At 39.4% G+C, this 20,104-nt stretch overlaps 2 protein-coding genes across 9 annotated transcripts in view; one reads left to right on the top strand and one right to left on the bottom strand.

Moving 5' to 3' along the window:
* LOC123746086 (uncharacterized) overlaps nt 1-11,961 on the top strand; it is a 35,094-nt gene extending 23,133 nt beyond the window's left edge. For 6 of the 7 annotated variants that reach the window (XM_045727339.2, XM_045727342.2, XM_069314125.1 and 3 more), the window contains exons 10-13: nt 1,980-2,239; nt 4,041-4,187; nt 5,569-5,717; nt 9,325-10,749. In XM_045727339.2, the coding sequence (XP_045583295.1) occupies nt 1,980-2,239; nt 4,041-4,187; nt 5,569-5,717; nt 9,325-9,402 (634 nt within the window). In that variant the 3' untranslated portion in view covers nt 9,403-10,749. Of the gene's footprint in view, nt 1-1,979; nt 2,240-4,040; nt 4,188-5,568; nt 5,718-9,324; nt 10,750-10,783 lie in introns of those variants that run through there. The other variant, XR_011224971.1, reaches the window with a different exon arrangement.
* Nucleotides 11,962-13,124: 1,163 nt separating this feature from the next.
* LOC123746087 (VPS35 endosomal protein-sorting factor-like) overlaps nt 13,125-20,104 on the bottom strand; it is a 33,477-nt gene continuing 26,497 nt past the window's right edge. For both annotated transcript variants that reach the window (XM_045727346.2, XM_045727347.2), the window contains 7 exons: nt 19,779-19,951; nt 18,428-18,590; nt 17,132-17,324; nt 15,794-16,090; nt 15,375-15,475; nt 14,452-14,607; nt 13,125-13,344 (listed from right to left, as the gene is read on the bottom strand). In XM_045727346.2, coding sequence (XP_045583302.2) covers nt 13,264-13,344; nt 14,452-14,607; nt 15,375-15,475; nt 15,794-16,090; nt 17,132-17,324; nt 18,428-18,590; nt 19,779-19,951 — 1,164 coding nt within the window. In that variant the 3' untranslated portion in view covers nt 13,125-13,263. The remainder of the gene's footprint in view (nt 13,345-14,451; nt 14,608-15,374; nt 15,476-15,793; nt 16,091-17,131; nt 17,325-18,427; nt 18,591-19,778; nt 19,952-20,104) is intronic.

Here is a 20,104-nt window from a genome sequence, read left to right as displayed (position 1 = left end):
AATACTATGACATCTTTGGTCGGTTGGATGCTGTCACGTACATGTTCTTCTTGTAAGATTTCAATGGCAGTTCTCGAATCTTAATGTATGATAACAAGTTGTCGGTGTTCAGCAAGAGCACGTTTCCAAGCCTTTTGAATGGCTAGCATCTCTGTAAAGTTGAACACCCATTTGAGTCTCCAACTACAGAATTTCCTGTGTTAACTGCAGCTCTGGTTTCCTGTCCCTGCTGGTCTGGCTTGGAGCTAACCAGGCAAGTAGCTTGAAGGGCCTTCAAAGAAACCCACCAGAAAATAGATAATTTATTACATTCAATGTTGGATTTTTTTTGTTTTCCTTCATCATTTTAGGCAGCGAGTTGGTTTTCTCTTATCTTCTTTAGATGAAAACACTATTTGTTGCCCTTTTTACACACCTACTAATGTGTAAATAGGTTATAATAATACACAAAAGTCCAGCCCAATGATAGGCCACAAGATTAATATCAGAAATAGAATACCTGAGCTACAGATTAAGAGAACTGAATTTTCAACAAGCAGAACTAGAGGAGATCTGATTTAGACACAAAATAAGTAAAAGAAATACTTAAGGCAGAGAATGACTGCTAGTCAGTAGCAGGACTGACAAGCCCCCTACAAACTCACATGGAGCATTCCATTGGGACCAAACCAGACACCACAGGAGAATTACCAGGGTCTAAAGGAGGTTAACCAAGCAGAAATCCCAAGCGTTGGAGTCGCTTACCAGAAGAAAAGTCACCAGCCGCAGCCAAATCAACCAGGGTATGAGTGGTGACTGCGATGGGCCGTGTATACAGGCACGCAAACTCCAATGCAATGAATACAACAAAAGAACATCCCCAGCCAAGGGCCCAACCAGAGGAACCAAAGTTCTGTGGTCAGCCCAAGGACAGGCCCTCCATCCCATCGGCCAGGCCTCTCGGGGTCAAACTCCTGAACACACCAAAGGGCAGCATTAGTGGGCTTATGCAGTCCAAAATGCAACAAGAGCCAAGCCCACACAAGCTAGTATTAAAACATGCAAGTGAATCCAGTATTAAAATACACAAAAATATACAAAGCAAATGGCCCCTGCAGAACAACAACAGAGTCCAAGGATGGCCAGCATTTAACTAGAAGCAGAGAGGCTTGCCAACGATCTGATGGACCAGAAGCACGACAGCCAACTCTATATGCTGCTTCATCAACAGCAGAACTGAGTGGGGAGACCTAAAGCTACCTGAAAGTGGTAATCAGTACTAACTATTTTTGAACTAATTTGAGTGAATTCTTTGTTCTGTATGAACTGTTTATGGAGGAGTTTGGCAGTTTTGATGCTTTACTTTCTGTGACCCCTACAGTTGTCTTTGAAGCTCGGCTGACTTTCTGAGGATTTTTTCCAGTGAGGTGACAGATTGTCATTCTCTATCTGCACCTTATGTGAGGGGCCAGATTCTGGCTCTGGTCCCTGGTAGGTTAAACAGAACTTTTGTGACTAATATGACTTTTTAGTATGGAGCAATCTCAGCATCTCAGCAAGATAGCTTCAGGCAGACACTTGCTTCCTCTAGAAAATCCATTCACCACTTAGTAGAAGCTTAATTCCATTCACAGATTAGTGAAAGCTAGTTCCATTCACAGATTAGTGAAACCTAGTTCCAATCACAGGTTAGTGGACGCTAATTCCATTCACAGATTAGTGAAAGTTAACTCCATTTTCAGCTTAATAGAAACTGTTCATTGTTTATTGAAAGCTATCTCCAACACAGCTCTGAATGTAAGAATAAAATGGCACAAGAGGGTTAGGAGCTGTTCCAACCTACATTGGATAATTTGCATTGTGGGCCCAAGAGCTGAAGGTCAATCCCAACAAACATAACTGGGTGAGGGCATATGTACACAAATATACAAAAAAATGTGTGTGTGTGTTATACAATACATAAAGAATTTATAAATATTAATGCTAATTTTGGTTTACAGATCCCCGTCGAGCTCCCCATCACCAGGGCCTTCAGGAAGTAGGACTCCTATTGGCCGTGGTTACCTTAAGCGATCACCAAAACGTTCGCCAGGGGAATCTCCAGTAAGCTCTCCAGAGAGGTATAGCTCAAAGCCTTCCAAAGGGTGTCGAAAAATTTCTCCAGTAAGAAGATCACTGTCGAGAGAAAAGTCTCCACTTTCTCTGTATCGTAACAAATCTCCACCACTACCTACCTTGGATGCTGCAAGAATTGAGCTAAGTATGTCATTCTGAGTTAAGTTTAATTTGTCATGTCAATGATTGATCGTTAATATAGGAATCCAGAGAGTCAAAATTTAATTGAAGAATTAAATTAAAAAATGATTGTGAAGATAACCACTTGTTCAGTTTACTGCAGTATGAGGTTTTCAAAAATATTTGTTTGGAGAGTTAAAGATATTCAAATGCATTAATCTTTCTGCCTACATATTGACATATCCTAGTTTTCTGTCATTTAAGACTACAGATAATGAAAGCATAAAGGAAAGGATGAGGGGACTAAGACAAAACACAACACAGTGAGTAGCACTGGGTTATACAGTTAGAAGTTATACAGATTTAATATATGCTGTTCATTCTCTCCAAGACAAGAGGCCTAGTTTTCCTTATGGCCACATAGTGGCACAACTAGAGAGGTCTCTCATGCACACTTACCTCCACATGCACTGCAAGGAGCTGCCCCACTTCCCCTCATTGTTATAGTGAAATTCTGAATAAAATGCATAGACAATTGATAGTAAAATTCATGAGTATCAGAGTCATGGATAGCAAGGGTCCTCTGTACCAGATTAGTGAGGAAAATGTTGCATAAGCAGCAGAAATGCATTTTGTGGAATTGGCCAGTTAGTGGCTCCGTGTAGTTATGCAGCAACTGATAGCACAATGCCGATAAGTTCACACCAGGCCCCTTGCATATCGGTAAAAAGTCTTGGAGACCAGAGGCCAAAACCTGGCACCCCCCCCCCCCCCCTTCCCTGACAAGGTGCAGAGAACAGGGGGATCAACTGATCACCCTCACCAAGGAACTAACCTCCAGAAAGGTAAAGGGAATCAAAACAGACAGCAGTAAAGCAAATATAAACAAAGGGGGAAACATTACCCCTCCATTTACCAGTTTGGTCATTCACCCTCTATTTGCAACTGGTCACTACCAGGTGACAGCATGGAGAAGCTCCCTGCTCCAACTAGCAAACCACTTCAGTCCATTGCCTGTTGTCAGCATATTCTGACTTTGACTCTATCTTTGCCCAACCCTTTGAGTCCTGGTATATTTTACCAGATAGGTATTTGCCATCATTTTGGTAAGCCTTTGTTAAGGCCCATTTGCTTGTGTATTCGTTTCCATTCTTTAGTATTTGCTTCACAAGCATGTGTTCATAGCCTCATTTGTTGTGTGGAGTCGGTGAAAATATTTACCTCGAGCTGCATGAGTCTTGGGCTGCCTTCCTTAAGAGCTTGCTGACATTGCCTCCTACCCTAACAGGGTTTAGGTTCCAGGTGGGTTTGGGTGTTCATTCTTGAGAGGTCACATTCCTGAGTAGTGCAAGAGTTTGGGAGTGCTGTTGAGGCTCAGGGGATGGGGTCATTTGAGGTTTACATTCGGGGCCAAAGAGCCAAAGCTCAACTCCTGCAAGCACAAGTATGTGAGTACAGGGGTTAACATGTTATGTTCATATGACACACCGCTCAAGCCATTAGCAACTGCTTATTTTATTGGTAATTTTGCTTTTATAGACAATGTAATGTCTAGAACATCCAGGGATGCAAGTTTTATCACATTTCATTTCCTCAATATTTTCTTATTCTAATATATGTATTGTCTCAGTTATAGACTGAAAACATTAATTTATTAAGTTCAACCCATGATTTCTAGGTTTTCCTAAAAGAGCTGGTTAATTTAATGTATGATAGAGAACTTTTCCTTTATTATTGATTTGAAGCTTCAAGTATGTTTAACACAAACATGTAGAACAGTAAGGTATATAAAGATCTATAAGGTAAACTTGTACAATTATTCTTAGATCCTGTCCAACTGCCACCATTGCCTCCACTACCACCGCCGCCTCCCCCACGCATAGTGGATACTAAAGATCAGGAAGTACAGAAACATGATCTAGAAGAACTGATGGTACAGCTCAACTTCATTGTAAAAACTCATGCTATGCCAGGTAAGTTATTTTCTTTTGTACTATATTGTGAAATAAGTGATTACATGTTAAACATGGTTTTAAATACAGGGTATGTTTTTTCTCTTTAATTATAATTGTACACTATTGATTTAACCCCTGCACTGTACACCTGTTTATAGTTGACAGCTCCCAGGTGTGTAAGAAAAAAGAATCCAACATTTTTTTCTTTCTAATCTTGTTAAAATGCATTCCCTGATCACAGGAAAAAATCATAATTTGCAAATATATTTTTACTTGTTTATTTCAATGTCGCTGAACTGTTTATTCACTGGTTTTCTGTGGAGAGCCCCGTCGGCTCCCTGAAGCTATCCGAACTGGTATGTGCTATACAGTGGGGCCTCGACTTACAAATTTAATCCGTTCCCAGAGATGGGTCGTAAGTCGAAACAAATTTTCCCATAAGAAATAATGTAAATTGAATTAATTCGTTTCATACCCCCAAAAATATTAACTTAAAAAACACATTTTAGACCAAATAACACTACAATACAGTAGGTATATCTTACCTTGAATGAGGACTCTTGTTGGTGTATGGAAGACAGTGAGGAAGGGAGGAGGAGAGGTGTTAGTCTTTGGAAGGGGAGTCCCCTTCCATTATGACATCAGACAGTGATGACTTTTCTGGGGTACTCTCTCTGGCACGCTTTGCCTGCATACCACTAGGACCTGCTTGTGGCTCACTGCTTGTTTTTCCTCACTAAAAACCTGTCTAGCAACACTTATTGTGCCCTACATTGTGACACTTGTCTGAAGCGAGACATCATATTGTCATTAAGAAGGATAACACAACGGTCTGCCACGGCTTGATTTGAGTGACACTTTTCAGCAAAACTTTGCAATTCTTTCCATACTGGCCACATTTTCTTAATATATATATAAAAATGTAATACATGCATTACATAATGAGGAAGGGATCATCTACTCTACATCAACAACCCTCATACCATTTTCATGTTTATGAATGATCTCTTGCTTTTCTTCTCATCCTCACATGTGTTTTCTTAGATTGAACCTTACCACTGACTTTCTTAGGACCTGTCGTGTGATATATAATAATTACTTTCATGTTCAAAAAACAAGAATTTTTTGAACATTTTTTGAGTTTTTGGAATTTCAAAAAACATGTTCAGAAATTTTTTGGGGAGGAACACTTTATTTCATGCACACAGGGAATTTCACAATAAACTCGGCGCAACACGGTGGTTAATGTAAAGTATGTCATAATTGCCATCGACCTTACAGCTCTAGTACCAACAAGTCAAAGCTTGGTGGTACTAGGGCTTAGTTCAGGTAGCTACTCTTGGGGGCCTCATCAGGAAAGAGTTTCATTACATTCCACCCTTGGTTTTTATTCTTTCAGATAGTGATCTTCAGAATCCTGATGATGAAAAAATGGCCCTCGATCTAATGTTTAAAATTTCTGATGCTCTGTATTCTGTTCCCAACACACTATTAGAAGAACCTGGAATAACACAGATGATGACCGAGACAGCGACAGCACAGCGTGAGGTATATTTTCTTCATTGTGTAAAGATATGGAATGAATACATTTACAGTAGAGTAAAATCTTTTATGTAGATTATTGTGTACTAGACAATATCTGCATAGGTAGAAATCTAGTTAATGGTGTTTCCGAGTGTGACTTCCTTTGCTATGCAAGAGAACTGTTTGTTTGCTCTGGTGCTTTTCGAGGATGTGGGCAAGTGGCAGGTTCATCCGTGCATATGCTGTCAGGGGGGACCTTATTGCAGTACACCACAGGGCACATTCATACCTTTAATGACTGGGGTTTTGTCATAGACCTGCAATTGAACCTTGCACTTGCAATAGCTCCACATTGAATTACCCAAAAAGCCCGTGACAAGTTACAGATATGCCAGTGGTCAAGAGGACACGATGTTATGATCTTTTCCACTATATCGTAATCTTTCGTTAGGAGTCATTGTTCTGCACAAATTGCTATCGTTAGAGGCGAAGAATGTTATGGTGTCATACACCACATTTATAAATGGTGCAAGGAGTGCTGTGAAGCAGCGCTATGCTTCAGATGGTGTCAAGAACTATAAAAAGAGCAAGCAGGTCATAGAGTAGTACAGGGAGAAAGGATTTGATTGAAAGCTCCATGTAATCTAATACAAGTTTATTAAAATAACTTAATTACACATGGTTTCTTTATGTTAATGAAAGTCTCACTGCCAACAAAAGCTAAGCAATCAGCATCATCCAGCAGGATTGTATCCCACAGAGCCAAAATGCTTATTAGCCACTTGCAAGGCAACAAAGTGAGCTAACTTAACACTTGTGATAACTTTCAGCCACTGGCAAAAAGCCAGGGAAATTGACTGACATACAGTAGTATACTATAACACACTTGTCAGACAAAAGCACAAGCATTGCACAGTTACATCTTATCACAGAATTATATAAATTGTACACAACAATGATGTATATATCACAATACCTGTAAAAGATAGCACAATAACATAACACATTCCATATGTTATTGTGGACCCCTGGTAAAGCTGGACTCCATAAAGAGAGTCCAGCTTTATCTGTGGGGGGGGGGGGTCAATTCCTGGGAATCAATCCCAAGGTAACAAACTAGAAATGACAAATTAACACTTACAGTAATTGGCTGGACCTCCCACTCTAGACATCTACGCTTTAACTAGGATACGAATCATTCACTGATGGTGTCGATACATTATTGTTGATTGACAGTTGAGAGAAGGGACCAAAGAGCCAAAGCTCAACCCCCAGAAGCACAACTAGGTGAGTACACAGTTCAAGGTGATGACTTTCACCTCACAATGGCTGCCATGGCTGTATATGGCATATAATGTGCAGGCTAATGAGATGGTGGCACAATCACAGTGGTCAGCTGGGCACTCACACAGTGCAGCATTGTACACAGTCATGTGGCAACCTCTACACAATCACTATATGGTACCAGTCCTTCTCTCTCATATATTTCATTCCCAGGTAATGATAAATTAACTCGGAAACTTGCAGCACAAGTATCAAAGATAAGTATGGAGTTAAGCTAGGTGCACAGGAGACTGGCTCTACCAATGATGATGTCGCTGATAATTTATGATTTAAGCAGTCTGTTAATTCTGCAACACTTTGAATCACATGGAGTCTGTAGGCCATGTCCACTGTTCACTTCAACCTCTATAAGTTCCTCTATACAATCCCTGAAGCAAGTTAAATGATTTGGGGAGCCTTCTTAGCTCAAACTGGATACATGAGATAAGTGACAGAAAACTTTGCATGGGTGTCAGACAAGAAGTTGTGCTTCTCCTTCCTTGGCCAAGTCAGGAAACAGCACTACAGACTTTGACACTCCGTGACCTCCGAAATCAGAATAACGCATGCAGCACTACTAGCGTGAGTGTGCTGGGCTCATGTGTCTATCTAAACAGAGATGCCTATCTCATTCAGGCAACAGTTAGCATAACTGGCCAATCACAGAGCAGCTGCAGTAACATTTACCTTCGGTGGAGCTGGTTGGTTCCTCCTCTGTATCTGGGGTTGGGCCTGTTGTGTCAGGAGTCCTTGCCGGCTATTATTATTGGCATCGTGGTCATTAAATCCTAAATTTGAATAATTTTGCACAAGTTTAATTTCTAAGGGAGCATGAGGTCATTTCATGATGTGTAGATACAACAAATTATGGTTGAGTGCAGTGGCTGTCTGCATCACACTATGAACATTATAAACTGTATTGTATTCACTGATATATGAACATTGTACAGTCTTTATTACAGTTAGGATCTTCTATGGTACTATCATTGCAAAATCATAGCATTTATTGTTCTTATACATTTTGTCATTCTTTAAGTGATGCTGTTGATGCCAGCTGAAGAGCAGTGCTGTTAGCTCATGCTGCATGTGCCAGCCTTGGTTGCTTACTCAGTACTGATGCCATCACACTCAGGAATGGTGTCCATGATTTTTTTCAAAATGATATCTATTTACTAGAGGCCTGAGAATGCTGATGAGAGCCCTATATACCTACAGGACTTTTAAATCTTATGCAATACTGTAAATCATACTTTTATGACTTGTGCAGTGGAATGGATAGCGATTAATACTTGGTTGCTTCGACTGAGAGTGCATGAATTGCTGTGTGGCACTGGTTCTGTCATGGTAGAAGCCTTGTTGGTTGATCCTGTTTCCTTGGTTCTCTGTTCCAAGGCTTGCATCTCTCAGGACATCTGCAGTCTCATTAAATCTAGCCAGCCTGTGGTCTACCTTTGGACCCATGATATTTGCAGATAAGTAGGTTTAGCCGCAGTCTTCTATAATATATCCTGGGCTGATATTTGGGCTCGGTGGTTTGGCATTCTAACAGTTCTGGCAGCCTGGTAATTGGTCAAGATTCTTAGTCAGTTATTTGTGGCTTTGGACTGCATCTTTTGGCCTGGGTTCTCTTCTTCATCTTAATACTTGCCACCTCTCCTCCTCCCTAGAAAATCCCATTTTTATTCTCTGCGGTTACCTTCAGGGAGCCACCAGAGGGGGGCTCACTCCAGAAACCTGGTGTTGAATGTAATGAAGCACACCTCTGGAGGCTGCTGTGGCTCGCTGGCACACACCCTTCCTCCAGCTTTGTTTGGGGTTGTTGATCAGCTCCAGAACTGACCTGAGTAACCAGCTGGGTGCCAGGGCCAGATGGCTTGGTGGTGGTGACTGGTACCAACGAGTGTCGAGGTCGTTTGAGTGAAACCTCCATTCAATGTGAAGCGTTTGCAGGGTTGTATGTGGTTTCAAGTCTTTGCTATCTGTGAGCCCTCCAGTTGTCTGTAAAGTGTGCTAACTTTCTGGAGTTTTTTTTAGTGAGGTGGCAAAATATCACCCACTCACTGTGCCTCTGTGAGGGAGGCCAAGTTCTGGCCTAACACAATTTCCACAATTAATGTGAGCTTTTACCATGCAGGAGCACTCTAAGCAAGTTAGCTTCAGGGAGCCACCAGGGCTCGTCCAGAAAGAGGCATTTCATTACATTCAATGTTGGATTTACTTTAGCTAATTAAACAATTTGCAATAATTCAGTCATTGTATTGGAGGTGAAAACTATTACCTATGCTAATTAACATTTTATTTTTGACAGTTTCTAAAGAAGATCATGGGATATCTCAAGCACAGACTGGAACCAAGTTGGTTTGTAGAAAACAGAAGAAGAATGTGAACTTAGCATTTATTTTCAAGTTGTGTTTCGAAACAAATTTTATTTTTAGTTGCAGTATATTCTCATTGCGCATTGGTCTCCCCACACAAGGTTAGCCCATTAATGGTCTTTTATTGAAATTACTTTCTTTAGTTTGTCTATAGTGTGGAATCTCAATTCTAATAATCTACTTTTATTTTTTAATAAATGCTCAAGACTTGATTAAAATTTGTTCAGTGCAAAGTATAATTTTGTGAAATGGATATGCAAATTTATCTGAATATATTTAAGGAACTGAATTGGTGTTTAACCATTGATGATGTAAGGAGAGTATGCATATAAATATTCAGACAATGTGTGCATTGTATCCTGTATAAATGTACAAACGTTATATATATATATATATAAAACTACAAATGCCAAAAATACAGGTCTGGGATGATGCCATTAAATATAATACTGTAACTTCCTTATTACCACCACCATCATCATCATCATGTTATCAGAAACCACAATACTCGGTTGCCACTATAAACTATACCATGCTCTTCACTTGCCAGGTTTTTAGCTATTTTCTGTACTGCTTCACATGTGATCAAGGCTTAGGTGTTACACAAGCTTGGAATTTTTTAAGGATGTATGCAGTGAGAAGTATTGTCAAATATTCCTGCTTTTTCTAATTGTGTTTAAATATACATTACTGTATATGTAGACATGTGCCAAGCTACAGTGTTGTCACAACAGTCGTTTCATATGGAGTCGAGAGATTAAAATTTAAGTACAACTGTAGGGGTTTATGTACATGGCATTGTAGAAGCGATGTATGTGTAGTTTAATGAGTTTGTTTTCCTGTAGCTTAAGACATGAATTTGTCACTAAAGTCAATATTGGTCAAGGAAGTGGCTTGTACAAAATAGTTTAAAAACGAATGCAGCTAGAGAGCAGTCTGGAGCTATTGGTGTGAAACCCTAGGTATTGTATGGTCAATGAAATATATTGAAATATTAGAGCAGCATAGAAAAAAGCATAAGAAATCAAATTATTTTGGAAAGGTGTGTAATGTAAAAGTCTGAGTTTTTAAGATTATTCAATAGCATGTTTTTATAGAATTTACTTGTGATGGAGGACAAATGTGAGATGTGATTGGCAAGTGTAAAAATGTTTTTGTATAAACTACTTGAAAACTAGCAATGGACAGGGATGGGTAGAAGCAGTATGTCACAAAGGCATGATTATTTTGTTGTATGGTGTCAATCTACATGGACCACTATGAAATAGCTGAAATACTACTGTAGAAATTTCCTGTGTTTTAGAACTAGTTTTCAAATATGCTTCCAAATAAATGATGGTATGAAAGTTCATGTGCTACTGTGTGTTTAACTTTCCTATTCTTTCCTGGCAGGCGCCTGCCACACAGGTGAGTGGGCGGCACGATGGTGGTAAAGATTATAGTGTACCGGCACACTACATACAAGAGTAAAGTGTGCTAAGAATGAGCTGGTGATAAAGAAATTGGTGCAACAAGAGTCAATGCACGGGATATAATTCTAGATTATTTTAAAATTAGATTGCTATAAGGGATTCATATTAGAATCCATTTACAAGTTCTATAAAGGTACTGTTATCTTCCTTGACTCATTTTGAACTCTGGCCCCCTAGATGTGTGGTTGAAATACTGTACTGTATTTTAGCTGAATTGCAGATTTTGCTATTTAAATAGTTTTCAGTGCACAGTGGATAAATATAAACTGACCTACTGGAGAAAAATAAGTCTTCCAGGTGGGCATTGTTAGTTGAAAGCGACTGACTTCACAAATCAAAAGTCGGTCGCTTAAAACCAATGGTACCCACCGAGTTAGTCTCGCTAAGTTGTGAATAGTTAAAGGGGCCGTTTCCATTTTCACTTTGTACATGAAAGACTGATACAGATAACATAGAAAAATAAGGATTAGGTTTTCCTTCAGTAATACTTTTAAAGTGCATTTTGTAATTTTCATACTACAGTAATTAATATTAGTAATGTAATGTATCATAAATGTTTAGCTACTTCACTCAAAGGGGAAAAAAAAAGTATTAGCAATAGAAGCATATATTTACAGACCAAAAAATAATTACTGTATATGCTGGCATACAAGTCAACATTTGAAGCCTAAAAATCTCTTTCCAAAACCAGGGGGTCAACTTGCCTGCTGAATATAAAATGTGAACCTTTACCACCGAGAGATAAACAAGTGGCCTAACACTTGTTGTGCACCACTTGTCATACCTCTCACACCACTTTGTATTGCCTACTGAAACTCATGTTTGGTAAGTCTATTTAATGTATTTACCATATAATATCACAATGGTTAGCATATATTACAGTAGTAGAAAACATAGCCCTGCAAACTCTCCATTTACAACAGCTGCTCGGTGTACCAGTGAGGGAGAGGGAAGTAGTCATACCAGTTTGTGAAATATTTCACACGTTTTATGTACCATCTTTTTCAACAGAAATATTTTTTGTCACAAAATTGTAAAACTTAGACTTGTAACATCTATATGATTTAAATAAATGAATGTCATAAGGGTGCCAAACCATTTCTTGTTTTTTCAGTACTATATTTGGTTATTGCCATGTAGAAAGTTTAGATTAACTACATTTTAAGCTTAATTTTTTTTTTTTTCAAATAAATTCTTAAAAAAAAAACAGAAAAAAAAAGCATTGAATGTAATGAAACACCATTTTCTGGGTGAGTCCTGGAGGCTCCCTGGAGCTTACCGGGCTTATATGCATGTATTAGACCATGGCATCAGTCAATTCGATGGAGTTCTAGCCTACTGGGGACCACGAGCCAGAACCTGGCCCCCTCAGAGAGGCACGAGGAGCAATGGCCTATAGAAACCCCCCATGCAGTTGGAAGCATTCTATGTCTGCCATCTATGGGGTTAAGCACCCAGAAAGGTAGGCATCCTAAAACAAACTACAGCTTGTTAAAAATTGCGCCGAAAGCCGAACTATCAAGTAGAACTCCCCAAACCAAAAACAAACAAGCATGACATCACCATTGGTGACGTGCTGTTGTCTGCACAGCTCTTCCCTCCTGGGAAGGGGAAAGGGGGAGCCCCAGACCCCCGCTCCGGCTATTCAACCCCAATTCAGAGGCTGAATGTTAAAACACGAAAACCACTGACTGGAAGGAGGGAGGATTGCCGAGGAGCCTCCAGGACTCGCCCAGAAAATGGCGTTTCATTATGTTCAACGCTGGTTTTCTGTGGAGAACCCCTTTGGTGCCATGGAGCTACCTAACCAAAGATAAGAAAATGAGGGACTTACCCTGGAGGTGGTTGACACTCGCTCCTCAACTCAAAGTTGAGACAACTGACTGCACCCTGCGATCTAAAGTTACACTCGCCTAAATAGGGCCAGGAACATAACAAGGTACCATGCGGCCAGGACCCTGTTCAACCACCAAAAACCCCGCTCCTAAATGTCAGCCCAGGACATGTTACCAAAAAACAGCAGCCAAAGCCGTGAACTTACGAACGTTGTGGACATGGAGATAGACCGCAGGCTGGCTGGACCGAATAACCCTGCAGACGACCTGGGAAATCTGCATCTTGGAACAGGGAAGAAGGGAAACCGGTTTCTATAGACCATTGCTCTTTGTGCCTTTCTGAGGGGGGCCCAGGTTCTGGCTCGTGGTCCCTGGTAGGCCTAGAACTCTATTCGCTTGACTAATGCCAGGGTCTAATACATTTATATCAGCCCGGATAACTCCGGGGAGCTGAAGAGGCCCCCCTTCCCAGAAAAGATCAAATTTCATTGCAAATGATCTTAAAGTATCACTAACTGCATTATTACCTTCATAAATTATATAGACATTGTACTAGTTTCTATACCTAGCACTGTCTAACTAGCTGAGCCAGGCTTCCATCTTTATACTGAACAGAACGTCTTGATATCCAGTCCCTCGCTTGAACCTAGAAAAGATGTCATCAAATCAGTTAGGGATTCAAGTGTGAAGAAAGCACATGTATCTCTCCAAACAAAAACAGCAACTATGCTTCATAACCAAGGAGACCGGGGTAACTGCAGCTGTTACCATGAAGTGCACTGAAATCTTAATGTTGTAATTAACTCAAGATGTGCCTTATATTTAATACTTGGACAAGAACTTGAAGGGTAGGAATGTATGCAGTGCACATCTACATAAAAAAATTAATTGTTAGCTTGATAAGCAATGAAAATAAATAATTTCAAGTGGTTATCATAGCACTTTGCTTCAAGTTCATGTTACCCAGTCTCCACTTTCATGGGGGCAGGAAGGCACTGGCCTGAAGAGAAAAAGAGATCAATATTGTGAAAGTAGGTTACATACATGAAAAGAGAAAACATTATTTTTTCATTCAGTGTATCATTCACTGTATATAGCATCACACACAAGCACAATTGCTTTCCAACAATCATCCATATCAGTGCCCAACTGCTTCACAAGACCCGGTATAAAATGCTTCAAATGATTTGTCAGTACACCTCCTTACAGATCACTTCCACCCAGCATTGTCCCTTGTGTGTTGTTAATACTCACTTACCACTGCCTTGTATAATCACTGGGCCTGTCCACTTTTCCAAGCTTTCCTCTCCTCCTCTCAAGTTCACTAATACACTCGCTTCATCAGTCTAACCATTTGTTCAGTATGCCCATATCCTCAGATTTCAATCACTCTACTCAATATTATAGTTAACTGATAGTTGCACTCTCCATCTCTCCATGAGCTTTTCATTTTTTATCTATTCTCCTAATAGTAAATGTAGATAATGCTTCTCAGATTATCTATTTCTACTGTTCAGAGTTGTATGTTTTCTCATTCATACAATACCAAAGTGTTGCAACCATAAATTAGGGTTGGAACTACCATTTCATGCAACTTAGCTGCACCTATTCTTATCTAGTTTTTTCTATCCATGTAAGTATCTGATGTTAATGTATAGATAATACACTTTACATATCATAGAGTATGGAACACAGGTCAATAACATACTTCACACAATATCATGACATAGTAAGGAACATAGTTAATACTAACCACACTTTCTGGATGACTATGTTTAAGCACCAATGACCACATCTGAGAGGCCACTTTCATCATCTGGGGTTGGGTGAGGTCGCACCACGTCACTATACACCACAACAACGTCAGGGCCAGCGTTCCACAACGTTTCTCGTGAATTCCAGTTAGGCTCTGTCATATAATTATAATTATTTCCCTAAAATGAGGATAATTGCAACTTTTCACTACAGACATAAATTTTTGTCAGTGCAAGAATTTTTGCCCATGCAGTGTTATATACAGATGATACAGTATAAATAATAATAAATAACAAATTGGATTTCTGAGTTAACTTTTAATTCTGCAATGTTGGGAGAGTATCAAGGAAATACACTAGTACACTAGATCAACATTTATAAAGACTAAAATTCATTAGATATATGCACTTTTTTCTAACTTATGCTAGAAACGAAGAATGCAGTACTGTACTAGCACCAAGGGGTGTAGTGCTATCTCTGAAGAGTTTAGCACTAGCACCGAGGAGTGCAGCGCTAGCACCGACGAATGCAGCACTAGCACCGATGAGTATAGCACTAGCTCCTTGGAGTGCATCACTAGCACTGAGGAATACAGTACTAACACAGAAGTGTATTCCTCTGTGATGGAACCACAGTTGCCTTGAACAAGGCATTCAAGCTAACATACCACTTACTCATAATTAAATTGCAGCTTACTATACCTCCACCCTTTGATGCTTCATATTTAATTTCACTCCCTCTTCCAAACTCCATGTCCTATATTTAAACCCAGATTGTACTCTTGTAAAGCCAAGTTTCACATGCACACTTTGTCCTAGTGTCCTCACCTTGCTCATCATTCAATATTTATCTTACCAATTTCAGTCCTTTTATCACATTATTTATTTCCATAAATATCGGAGTGTGTTGTTATTACCATACCTGCATATAAGAGAGAATATTATGTAATATTGCTGTACAAAGTTGCTCTGCTTCTTGCTGTACTTGTGAATCTCCTCCGTACAGTGAGTCATTACCCTCCACTGAAAATAAAAAAAAACATTGTATTTATATTAATATAATAGTGTCAAGTTAGGAATTTTTTCCCCTTTTCTGCGTGTATTATTAATTTTCAACTATACTTAGCAAGGTAGGGTATACACCAGTTAATTAATAATTATTTATCACTGAATACAAAAATTATTTTAGTATAAAATATCCATGTTACTCAACATTTGGAACACAAACTGCCATTTCAAGAGAAGACTTCCTGACTTCAAACTTTCCTACACACATTCCTGGAAGGGACATATATGTAAAAGCAGAACTGATACTGGCGATAAAACAATATTAAAATTTACCTGAGTGAATATGGTAAGGTAAAGTGTCCTGAGATGCAGCAGAGAGAGCATGGAGTAATGAAATTGACAAGACAGCTTGAATGTCTGTATCTTTTTGCCAAGAGTTGGATCGTAAAGCATTAGTAAGACCACGAAGCAAGTACAGTGGTGGAGAGGCATCAGGGGGATCTGGTGTAGCAACTAGGGTAGAAGCTAAGTTGCCAACCAACAACCGCAGAACATCAGGGGTTGGGCCCGTTTCTGCAGAGCCTTCAACTTCCAACACCTCTCTGATAGCAGCTTTCATGCAGGCATCTCCTGGAAATATGAATTATTATACAATACATGAAAATGTTCGGCTAATTTGGACAGTAACTTAAACTGAATTTTAGCTACTGATTTGTGTTACATATGTACTGGAAAGGACATAAGTATCATATGCATTTTTGACAATGTACATGTCACACTGTCAGTCATGTTAAGTATGATTTTATCAACAACAGTGAATTCCTTTTCTAACAGGGTTTGGTCATCTAGGAAATTGAATGTAATAAAAGGATTCCATCTCAATTGATGTTGGTTGCAATGGATTAGCTAAGCACTCGGTATGGAAATTCCTGCTAAACAGGATAAGTGGTGCCGATAGAAGTAAAAAAAAAAATACCAGTGTTGAATGTAATAACGCCTCTTTCTGGTCGGACCTCAGTGGCTCCTAGTCACACACAAGTCACATCACGAGTCCTTAATGGCCTACAGGAGACCAGAGGCCAGATTCACGAAGCAGTTATGCAAGCACTTATGAACCTGTACATCTTTTCTCAATCTTTGGCGGCTTTGCTTCAATTATTAAACAGTTGATTGGCAAGTTTTCATTCTTGTAAACTGTTTAATAAATGTAACCAAAGCTGTCAGAGATTGACGAAAGATGTACATGTTCGTAAGTACTTGCATAACTGCTTCGTGAATCTGGCCCCAGAGCCAGAACCTGCACCCCTCTCACAGAGGCTCAGGGAGGAGAGAATTGTTATGATCACCTTCACCATGGAAACATCCAGAAAGTAAGCATAGTAAAACAACCACAAGGTTCACAGATAGAAGAGAAACAAGGCAACAAATGACTTCACTGACTATCTAAGCAATTAGGTCAAAAGCACTAATTACAGGTTGCCATCACCAGGTGGCATCATCACTAGGAGCCCCGACTCCCCATGTCAACAGCTCAGTCTGGAGCACAAAAAAAGCTGACAAACCTTGAAAGGTGGGGAAAGGGGACCAGAGGGCCACCAAGGCCCAACCAGAAAAAGGTGTTTGCTTACAATCAATGCAATGAAAGTACAGATATAATCAGGAAATATTTACCTTGGCCTAAGCAGTTATTTAATAATGCTACAGTCCCTGAGAGAAGGTAGAGTTTGAGGCGCATCACGGAGGAAGCTAATGAAGGCACTGTAATGAAGCAGTACGCAGCACACGCACGAACAAATGAGCCTGTCTTGCCAGAGTGTTGGCCGTGCATCACTTTCCAAGTCGCCATTGCTAGTTGACACACACACTGAAACACAGCATATCAAAACTGAAGTATAACCAGGTAGTGAGGAACACAAATTACTGACAATGATGGAGAAACACCAGGAGGGTAGACTTTAATAAAAAGTATTATTTTGCCTGTAACTATTTTATCAGATATAGATTAGATTTGCTGAACATTTTATAAGCAAAATATCATCTGATATTAAATTCTACCATTTTATCTTTCACTGCAAGGTCCAACTATAGCAGAGAATATAAAATATTGTCCTGTGGTAAAGATAATTGGCTATACCGTATCATGAAAATTAGCCAATTCAATGCAAATTTTCTAATACATTCACCAATTTTCATTAAATGTTACCATAAAACAGCTCCTAAAAATACCACTCAGCACTAAGAAATACCTTATTCTAAGACTAACACACTTAACTAAATGAGTGAGACCAGTAAAGCAAAACATTCTGGGAAGTGAGATTATTTACAGATACTGTAGCCATTAATTACAAGAGTTGTCAAAGCTCTTACAGCTAAAGTTGCCCTTAATAAATATTGACTCATGACTGGTATTTCTTATCCACAAATACCATTATACTAGGATGGAAGTACAGTACCTAGTGTTACTATGAATGGAAGTACTTAGCATTTCTATGGAAATACATAATGTTACTATGGATGGAAATACCTGGTGCTACTATGGAAGGAAGTACCCAGTGTTACTATGGATAGAAGTATAAAATATGCACTGTAGCACATGCACAAAAGTCCATGTTTTCTTCTATAAATTTTGTAGAGTGATAGAGAATGAAGGCAACAACCAAATCTAACTTTTCTTGGCTTAGTCCAGTACAAAATTTGACACAAGATTGCATATGTTAGGCAAAGAATTGCTTATTTAGGCCTTTGACAGATTAGGTGAGGATTATGGATACTATTTTATTTATTTTTATGCCATTTAGAATTCTAATAGTACAAAATATGAACTTTTTTGGGGGTACAGCAGTACATATTTTGTACATTCTACCCCATAATAGCTGTAGGTGCTATTAATATTGGAAGGTGAGTTGTAACATAGTATTAAAGGTCACTTCGATTATACAGCATTGTATATTACTTCTCTAAATTTACCTGTACAAGAGAAACCAGCACTGGGTCAAGGTTGGAGAAGGCGGCGCGAGCATTTACATAAAAATCTAATTGCTGCTCAAAATCCCGTCCAAAATTAACTTGCCGAATAAAAGATATAATCAGCTGGGACAATTGTCGCCTCTCATCATCTGTTGTTAAAGCACTGGAAATAACAAAAAAAAGTATATTTCACTGTAAACAAAGCACATAAATTCTACATTTTTTTCTGAGCTAAGGACTCTTAAATGCTTCTTGAGCCACAGCCCCTGTGGGCACCAAGACTCGTACCACCTGCAAGGTTCTCATCGACTTTCCCTCACAGCAACAAACATTGTGTATAAGAGGGTGTATAAATGATTGAGGCAAACATTATTTTAAGTACAAACTCCAAGTGTCACTGGTTTATTGTCTATCTTCACGCCAATTGCTGATCAGGCGAAGGCTTACTCACCGTGTTAAACACCTGCAACAGGTGGAGATTTGAGTGTACAGACAGAATGAGGGTAAAGAAGTGATTATCTGTGTGGAATCACAATTATTCAACCTGTCAAGAGTGAATGTGTATGTTACACATACAATGCATTTAGTATTCATGCTAGAGTGACTGTCAACTTGGCAGGTCATTACTGTTGCTGATTGTGCGTGTCATTTACGACCCCAAGTGTCCAGAGAAAACTCGCAATTTTCCCTTACAACTGGATAGGAAAGCAGTGTCTATGAGTGGTTGTCTAAAGTATTAGACAGGATTGTCCACAAGAAACCATATGATCAGTCAGAGAGGCATCCCAGTCTCTCTATAAAGCGATAGTAACTTTAATGACACCACTCAAAGTAATGCAAGCTCCCTGTAGATTAGAGGCAAGTTTGTAAATTAATGTTGATTGTTTTACCACAGTGTTCACGTAAAACCCTTCTGAATACTGCCACACTATTGAAGTGCCCTCAGCATAGATACAGTTTCAAGTTCCTACTATATTAAGCCCCCTATTCAAATATATTATTGATGGAGAACCTTTAGAGTGCTGCTCTAGCACAGAAGTGACTTCCACAACTAAAGTGATTCTGGAGAAGGTGAAAATTGTTGGTAAGGAATGCCCCGCATAGAAGGACCTTCACTCGATAACATGCACCCTGATCTTGGAAGCATTACTCTTGTCTAGCTGTCCAAACTGACATTGTTGAAGCCATCAGCCTCCCTTCACCTCTCTGAGGGGGAAAATGTTCTGGTGACTGGTCCCTGGTAGGCATGACAACTCCATATGACTGAAGCCCCGTACTAATATTAGCTAATATCAGTCCAATATCTCCAGGAAGCCAACAGGGCTTCTCCACAGAAATATCAGTTGCTTACTTAATGGAGTCGTGGAGTGCACCACAAAGAGTAAGGAGGTGTTGCACTAAGGTTGGGTCTGTGAAGTTGCCCGGGTGGTGAGAGAGCAGTGCTTCAACCACTCCGCGTGTCACTCCATCACCTGCACTCACACTGTCTCGTTGAAACACATTCAGTAGACCCACAAAGTGTTTCTGAAACAATAAAACACAAACTTAAATAACTGCTAAATTAAACAATCTTGTTCAACTCCCTGGTGCTGGATTGTTTAACCTATGAAAAGTGTTTAATGTTTCCAGAATTGTAGAAAATAATTTTTACTACAAAATGAAATGCAAAACAATTTT

The sequence above is a fragment of the Procambarus clarkii genome, chromosome 78 (genome assembly GCF_040958095.1).
Source record: "Procambarus clarkii isolate CNS0578487 chromosome 78, FALCON_Pclarkii_2.0, whole genome shotgun sequence".
Taxonomy (NCBI): Eukaryota; Metazoa; Arthropoda; class Malacostraca; order Decapoda; family Cambaridae; genus Procambarus; species Procambarus clarkii.
This window is presented reverse-complemented; position numbering and strand designations above follow the sequence as displayed.